At 48.7% G+C, this 8,664-nt stretch overlaps 1 protein-coding gene across 2 annotated transcripts; it reads right to left on the reverse strand.

Moving 5' to 3' along the window:
* Positions 1-4,392: 4,392 nt before the first annotated feature.
* Positions 4,393-7,122, reverse strand: Amigo2 (adhesion molecule with Ig like domain 2). Of its 2 annotated transcripts, none has more exons than XM_051160269.1 (2): positions 6,794-7,122; positions 4,393-6,450 (listed from the first exon to the last, which is right to left on the reverse strand). In XM_051160269.1, exon 2 carries the CDS (start codon positions 6,393-6,395, stop codon positions 4,827-4,829), a length of 1,569 nt encoding a protein of 522 aa, XP_051016226.1. In that variant the 5' UTR covers positions 6,396-6,450; positions 6,794-7,122; the 3' UTR covers positions 4,393-4,826. The 2 variants fall into 2 exon arrangements, with proteins under 2 accessions (XP_051016226.1, XP_051016225.1); XM_051160268.1 differs by having other exon boundaries at positions 6,826-7,121.
* Between the last annotated feature and the right edge of the window lie 1,542 nt (positions 7,123-8,664).

The following is an 8,664-nucleotide window of genomic DNA, read 5'->3' on the forward strand; positions in this document are numbered from 1 at the left end:
GCAGCATTCCTCCATGGTTCCTGCCCTGAGTCCCATCAGTGATGCCCTACATTGGGATGTATAGGGCAAATAGGTCCTTCCCTTCCCAGGCTGCTTTTGGTCACCATGTCACCGAAGCAACAGAAAGCAGACTGAGGCCCAGAGAAAGCTTATCTACATCCCAGGCCTTAGAAAGCCATCCCAGGAAAACACCTGTATGAGTACTTAAAGAGAAAAGTTCTCATGATTATTGTGATTAAAAAACAAAAACAAAAACAGCTTGATTACTTTATACAGCAAACCAATACCCTGTCCACATAGACCACTATAATGAGAAATAAAAGAACTGGAGCTGCCCCTAGCAAGGAGAGGAAGGAGGGAACCGGAAACAGATCTAGTGGGTTTGTTTGCTTTTTTTAAGAAGACTATTGTAGTACGTTGGAAAACAATGACATTTCGGTTCTCGGCAAATGGAGCCTGCACTTGAACGCCTTGGGATATAAGCTAGCAGCGCTGTGAGCTCATCAAATTAGAAAGCTTCTGTGCCCGCTGTCACAAACCCAATGTGCGGTAGCTGCTTCCAGACTAAAAATAGCTTAAAAACGAAAGAATCAGATGCTTTGCCATATCAAAGTAATTTTAGACTTCATAATTTACAAAAAGCCAAGCCATGAGTTCTAGCTTTACTCACAGGCCCATTTAGAGTCCCCGTACCAACATCTTGGTTTAGAAGAAAATAGTCTATTTTAAGGAACTAAGATTTTTTTTTTCTTTTTTATTAATAAATCCATTAACAAGCAACACTATTTTGACAGGGCCCGGACACATGAAATCTGCTCTGGTCCAGCTTAGCATGTGTTTTATCAAGTCAGGGAGAATGAGAATCATATGGTAGTGAAACATTTTAAATATGATTGGCAGGCTCCATCCTGAACTTCTCAGGTTAATCTCTGCTTAGGAGAATCAGAAACTCTTGCTAATCTTACTTTCCCCTAAGAGTCTATGGAGAAGCCTGGCTTAGGGCCTACTGCTTAGCCTCTCCCCAAGTCACGTGACCCCGGAAGGCAGCAGGGATCGGCAGCAGCTGTGGCAAAGGACATGGTGGTCCCAAGGATGCAGACTGGATCCTCTCTTAGCAAGACTCGGAAGGATTCTCCAGCCTCTCTGCCTGCTCTACCCTCATACATTTCACCTATTCTTTTTCTAATTAATGATTTGGGAGAAACGCTTATTTGGAAAATAAGTTTCATTTTTCTATGTTTCATCAAGCAAAACTCAAAATTAAATATTGAACCGTGTCTGGGGCAGCAGAGAAGTGTAACACAGAAGCTGAGCCAGGAGGACTCAAGTCTTTTAGGCCATCTTTTTGGGATGTTAGTCTTTGTGTGTGTGTGCTTGTGTGTGTACGCACTTGTCTGTGTCCTTGTGTGTGCACTTGTGGTGTATTTGTTTTTGTGTATGCTTATGCACTTGTGTTTGTATGTGTGTGCACTTGTTTGTGTGTACTTGTGTGTTTCTGTGTGTATGTGTACTTGTGTGTGTTTGTATTCTTGTGTGTGCACACTTGTGTGTGGGGAGGCACAACGGGTGCATGCACGCCACAGTGGTGTGTAGAAGTAAGTCAGAGGACAACCTTTTCATGCTGGCCTTTGGTATGTTTGCCTGCCCTGTACCTGTTTGCCTGCCCTATACCTCCCAGCTTCTGGAGAATCTCCTGTCTCTACCTCTCATCTCTCCATAGCAAGGTTCTGGAATTACTAATGCTTGGCTGTGAAATGTAATTCTTTACCTGGGTTCTGGGGAATCCTAACCCAGGTCATGAGGCTTGACTTCTTACCTACTGAATCCCCACCCCTGCACCTCTGAAATTTTTAAATGAAAATTACAACTATTTTATATGCATATAGAAATGAGTGAACCTTGAATCTCCCTGTCAGTAAAATACTCTAAACCCACAGAAACTTCTCGTCGGGGCTAGCGAGATGGCTCAATGGTTAAAAGCATGCAATGCTTTTACAGAGGTCAAGAGTTCAGTTTCCAGCTTACAACTCCTGTAACTCCAACTCCAGGGGCTCACACAGGTACTTACATAGGTACACACACACACACACACACACACACACACACACACTGAAATAATAAAAGTAAATCTTTGAAAAAGGAAAAGAAGGAAGGTCACACCTGAGACTGTTCCCAGATTTCTCCTTGAATTCCCATCTCTCCCACTGGCTTAAGAGAATAACCCGGCTGCATAAGCCCAGGTTATTGCTTAGAAAGAAAATTATATAAAAGTTTTGAGTGATGTAAACTTACAAAGCACACATCACTTTTGTTCCTATGCTTAAAAGACATGAGATCAGGCTCCTGCTTAGAGACTGGTACTCCGAGGCACTTAGAATCCCACTCCACACATTCAGTGCCGGGATTTATCACCATCGTTTTGGTTCCTACGTTTGCTCGAAAACAAGAGTTCTGACAACTCAGGATGCTTGCTATTTTATTCTGTTTAAAAGTATCTTGATTTCTACCCAAGTCCATCCAGCCATAACCTGGCATCTGGGTACTAGAAGCAGCTGTGGTTGTACGTCATCACGGCCTCACTCCCAGTACTACCCCCCATTTCTCTGCCAAGCCAAACACTTATTTCCTAGGGAACAGAAGCTGGAAGGCCTTAGGGGTCCCATCCATCCAGACAAGATGCAATTTAGGAACCCTCTTTAATTACACTGCCAGAGTGGTACCAGCCCCATCACACCCTAGAGGCAGCACAGGCATGCCCTTACCTCCGAGGCTGCTGTGATCCTAATTAATCATAGCATCTCCTGAGTTTGGGTTTCTCTAAATACGAAGGAGGAGGAGAAAAGAAGATGGTCCCTGTAGCCATACCAGCTCCGTACATCAATGAAACGTTGGCTGGTAACGTGGCTGGGAAGGAGTCTGTCTACAGGGTGAGGGATTTAAGAAGCCATGCGGTCATTTTAAACACTGTGCAATGACGCTCACAATACCGAGCCCCAGTTCTGCATCCTAGTCCCTGGGGGAGGGGCCTTCTGACCACTTGCTCCTTAACTCCCCGCCAACCCGTCTGCTGCACTCCCTGCCAGAGAAGAGCTGCCACACGTCCATTATTACCAATTGTGCTCCCAGTGAGTTATCCCTGTCACAATCAACCCTCCATCCTCACCTATGCCTCCATAGGGTGCCACTGTTGACAGCGCCCAAACATCCCCTAGGAAGATGCCTGTTCATTCCAGCTACCCTTCTGGCTGGTTTTATTCCTTCTCCGGAGCCGTGGGTGTTTAGGTAACCACTCTTTTGGGCCCCTTATCTACTCCAGGGAGCACGCTGAGTCTGCGTTTTCCTTTGCTCCTGTCATCCACTCACTGATGGGGCCTCATGGGCAACTCATGACCCTCTCCAAGCCTCCCTCATTCAAGCGCCTGTGAGCTAGAGTGCTCTGTTAGCCATCTTAACCCCAACTCCATATTCCCTCATATATGGTACAGGGTCAGAAGACCATGTGACTCTGTGCTGGCGTTACCAGGAAACCAGATTCTAATACGGGGAGGAACTTGAAGCATCAATTGGTCTAAGCCCTCGGTTTCGGTGCCAGAGAGGCACACGGTTATCTCTTGGCAGATATGAGAGTAATCAGGTCTCCCAGGCGCACTCACTTGTACTAAAACTAGAATGTAACTGTCTTCCAAATCTGGCTGGGATGCACGGTATCAGAGTAAACTATGATACAGAGTAAAAAAAAAAAAAAAAAATCTGATCACAACAAATTAAAGCTGGTGTTTTCCTCCCCCCAAGTAGAAGATAAAAGTCCCTATTGCAATAACAAGAATTTGAAGAGACATTTTCTGTACAATCTAGTCACATAAAACATTTTGAATTGCATTTGTGAGTAGGCAACTAAGGCGTCCAGTTGCAAAGTATATGTATTTACACTGATTCAAGTGTCTAAAAGCACAGTCTGTTGGAGGGTCTACTTAGCAGGTCACATAACTTAAGATTTTACATACACACAAGCAGACGGACAAACTTGAGCCGGCTACAACAAAGCTCTAGGGAGCCACTCAGACATTTTAGTACTGACACATACAAATTCGTGGCAACAAACAGTGATGACACCTTTGAGTTTTTTTTTTTTTTTCCAGTGAGATCTTTTTGTACCAGGGTACAGCATATAGAATACAGAAGAAGGAAGATGGCTAAACAACTAAGCCTTCCTGCAAACTACTTGCTTTGTGCTACACACAATGTGGCGTAGCCCTGTGGACAGTATTAGAGTTTGTCCATTCCGGTCTGCAATGATGATTTTGGCTGAAAACCTCTATGCTAACTTTATGCTTTATAAACGACCAATTCTTGCTGTCTACATCTTTTAAAAGTGAAAGAAGCCACTATTGTTTTTTTCTTTACAAAAAAGAAAGAAAGAAAGAAAGAAGGAAATCTCAACTTTGGTTCTAGTAAGTTAACAGGGTCTGTTTTTACAGAATACTAACGTGTAGCCTTGTTTTTCCTTTACCATATCCGAATAAAGGGATAGTGGCCGGTCCTACTGCCTTCAGGCCAGCTTTGAAATCATCACCAGCGACGCTGAAGGCTAAGACGCTGCTCTCCAGAACTTAAAACTCTCAAAACCAACCCCATCTTTCCCCCAGCACAGTGAGCAACCAGTGGGCTTTGCTTCACTTCCTAGCAACCATCTTAAAAGACACCATTTGGTTTTCATCTCAGAAGACAAAACAGTCTCTGTCCTGCTATTCATTTTGTGGACCACACAAAGTTAAACAGGGAGAGATTAGATCATGACACCAGACAAACGCAGGGAACAAACACAGCTAAGTGGATGCCACAAAGGGCGTGTCTGAGAACACAGAATTTGCTGAGTCTGAGTCAGATTTTGCCCTTGTGGACTTTAGGATGCCCTCGGCTATAACGGTCTCACTGGGGAAAAGCTTGACTTTTCCATTCTGTCCAGCTGCGGCATCCTTCAGGGGCTCCAAAAACACCACTCTTTTACCTGCCTTCGGTTCCTCAGCAGAGCCATCGCTAGTAAGGCCGGGACTAAGAATGGATGAGTGGGCACGGGCACTGCTTTGGTTCTGAAGCATATTTTTATGTCGCTTGGCTCTACATTTGCACGGGCACGGTGTCAGGTACAGATACAACAGTACCAGGACTATACTGGCCACGCAGGCAGCGAGGGTGGTAAAAGCCGTGTTAAATGCCTCATGGGCGTGGGATCTGTTTATGGTGAAATTGCTCACATTTATCATGATATCCACAGTTTCATTTAACAGACGCTGCCTATTCATCGCAATACAGGAATAAACCCCAGCATCCTCAAAACCAGGGTTCTCGATGACCAGACTTCCGTTGTAGAACACACGGAAGTTCCCCGTGTCTTTGTCTGGCTCTAGCAGTCTGTTGTCGGGACCAACCCACACGAAGTCGGTATTCCCGTTCCCAGCCTTGCTGTCACAGTGGACAACCGTCCTTTCCCCAACCTGAGCCTCGTGAATAAAGCCGAGCGCGTGGAAGGAGCCATTGATGACGCTGTAAGAACAGTTCAGAAAACTGTCCTGGAGCAGGGACAGCTGGTGGGAGTGCCTGGAGTCCAACCACAGGCGACAGGTGTAGTCATCCTTAAAATCCATCACTGAGCTAAAGTGCCGACGGTACCAGAAGGTTAGCAGTGAGTGCAGCGCGCAGTCACAGACGAACGGGTTCCCGTGGAGGTAGATGCCCCTGAGCTGTTTGCTCGGCACTAAGTTTATATGGTGCACTGGTATGGAAGGAATTCGGTTATAGGAAACATCTAAAAATGTCAGATCGGCCAGCTTGAACCTCCCAACGTACAAATCCATAGGAAACTGCGTGAGGGAGTTGCCACTCAAGTAGAGTTTCTGCAAGCGGGAGAGCCCTCCGAACGCTGCCGGGTCCAGAGATGACATATGGTTGTTGTAAAGCAGCAGCACTTCCAGAAGCTCCAGCCCTTGGAACGTGCCACTCTTCACCGACTTCAGCCTGTTGGATGACAGGTCAAGACACTTTAAATTTGGAAGAGACGAGAAGCTGCCAGTGGAGATGCTGGTGATGTTGTTCTGCCGGATAATCAGGGTGCTCAGCTTGACGAACGACACCGGGATCCAGTCGGCTTCTAGAAGTCCGATCCTGTTATAGCTCAGATCCAGTCTTCGGATCAGTCTGAAGAGGCTCCCAGGCACCTTTGACAGGTTTTTGTTGGTGCAGCTGACAACGTCGGTGGCGCAGATGCAAGCAGTGGGGCACATCCCTGAGGCACTAGGGCTCACCATCACGGCGATGACCAACAAACACAGCAGCTCTCTGCAACCCGGTCTGACAGCTCCTGGCAGGGTGGGCAGTGTGTGGAACCTTAACGACATTATGGTCGCCTGAGTCTCTTCCAGTCGCTTCTCACCAGTTCAGCCTCCCACCAATCTAGTCACAATATTTTAAAAAAAGAGAGAGAGAGGAATGTACAAGTTAACTGCCACTAGTTAACCCTTCTGTAGTTACTTTCGTTCCAATTAACTTTTGTAATGGGTTTCTTTTCATTTTCAACAAGGAAGGTCTTTTTTTTTTTTTTTAAGAACCTGTTAAATGCATTTTTCCCTAGGTTACTCCAACTCAGTAAATTCCCCAGGTACCTTCTTCTCTCAATGCAACCGTCTCACTATCAGAAGCTCAAATTTTTTTTAAGGATGCATTCTGCCTTAACTTCCTCCACCGACACACACACAAAATACACAATCGCATCCCATAAACAATTGAACGGAAATACTTAGCCAGCCGTCGGTCTAGCCGACCACTCACAGCGCTGGGAAGCCGCAGCGGTTCGGGAGAGGCCGCCGACGGCGGTGCGCTCCGAAGGTCTGCGCGTCCGTCTGTCGGTTCGTGCCCCGCGCGCTCGCACTTTCCCTCCTGCTCCCGGTGGGCGGCAGCCTCTCAACTTTGGCGAGTTTCGAGGCGGCGGCGGCGCGGTGGTGTCCCCGGCTCTCTCGCTCGGCGGCTGCAGGTATCACCGGAGCTCGGCCGCGCCAGGAGCGGGGTGGGCGGCGGGTGAACCCGGCCCGCCGGTGGCGCTCGCAGGCTGCAGGGCCCGGGCTCCCGCGCCCGCCGCCCGCCTTTTATCCCGCGCGCCCGGGGTCGGGAGCGGGCGGGAGGCGGGTCCCCGCGTCCTCGCTCCTGGGGCGCCGCGGCGGGCGGAGCAGGAGAGGGGGGCGCAGCCAATCGCAGAGGCGGCCCGGTGCGGGCTCCGCGCCGCCTCTCGGCCGGGTGGGACCGCAGCGAGGCCTGCGACTCTGCACCCCCAGGCCCCGCGCCCCTCGCCCCGCACCCGCGGGGGAGCCGCCCAGCCCGGTAGGGAGCCGCCCAGTCTGCCGGGGAGCCCTGCGCGCCAGAGCACGCGCGTGGTGGCCCGCAGGTGGCACCCCACCCCGCCCTCAGAGCCTGGCTTAGGGGCTGGGGCGAAGGGCCTGGCGGGCGCTGTGCACCGGGTGCTTGCTGGGGTCCCCGCCCGGGTTTGGAGGAGGTGGAGGAGGAGGAGGAAGACAGGAGCTAGGGCCGCAGCGCGTACCCTCCGGCATCACCGGGGCTTTGGGGGGGAGGGGTGAGAAGGCGCCGCGGGGACGCCCCTCGGTTCCCTGGGAAAGTTCGAGCCCTTTTTCTAACTCTGAGAAGGCGGCCCGAGGCACCGGGCCCAATTCTAGAAGCGAAGGGGCAGGAAAGAAGGCTCAGTAGACCTTCCGGCTGGAGTGCAAAGATAAGAGCATTAGCCTTAAAAAAAAAAAAAAAAAAAAAAAAAACCAAACAAACAAAAATCCAGAGTCTTGCTGGCAGGCTCCAGGACTAGGGTTAATCAGCAGGGGTGGCTACGCAGAAGGACTTGTCCCCTAGAGGCCATGCAGCCCACCAGGCTCCTGTAGACTGAGCTAGCATGCTGGGAAAGACACAAGCTGGACAAGGCCGTGTGAAAATGAGGCAGAGAGCTTGAGGCTGTTGAGCTTTGCGATTAAAAATCAATTTTTGTTTAAGGCTTAAACGATGGGATTTGACTGAGCCAAATGATCCATTTGGCTGTTGTATACGGATTAAAAGAAAGAAATTACTGCCCCTACAAACCATGCTAACTGCAGTAGAAGGGACAGGGGACCAAAGAAAGGCATGCAAAATTGGGGAAGACCGTGGAAGCCTAGCACATGACTGGTTATAGTACTTAAAAACTAAAATGATTGTCTCACCCCACAGGGCACCCTTACATTTAGTGAAAACTCCCCGAGTGAGTGAGTGGCTTGGATGTGAGGGACCAGTGTGTTGTGTTTCTGGTTCCAGAATAGCTCTGTGTTTCTAAGGGAGGGCAACACGATTCATGTTAGTTTCACTTTCAGTCAAGATTGACTTCCACTGTAAGCATCCAGCCACGTGTGCCCAAAGGGCACCTGGATCACTTCCCGGGAGAAATAGAAATAGGTTGAGCTTTTCTGTTAGACCACACCCCGCCCCCTGGCTTCTCAAACAAAAACAACAAACAAACAAACAAAAAACAAACCAAACTTGGTTTCAAAGCCTTCATGGCCACAAAGTTGAATGGTAACATAGAAATGCAAATCAAAGTACTATTTAAATGACCAGTAAGTGACTGGGGTTCCCAGT

Source organism: Acomys russatus, chromosome 17, assembly GCF_903995435.1.
Source record: "Acomys russatus chromosome 17, mAcoRus1.1, whole genome shotgun sequence".
NCBI classification, from domain to species: domain Eukaryota; kingdom Metazoa; phylum Chordata; class Mammalia; order Rodentia; family Muridae; genus Acomys; species Acomys russatus.

Excerpts from the sequence above, each read along its gene's own strand:
- Amigo2 (XM_051160269.1), bottom strand. The coding sequence starts at position 6,395 with ATGTCGTTAAGGTTCCACACACTGCCCACCCTGCCAGGAGCTGTCAGA.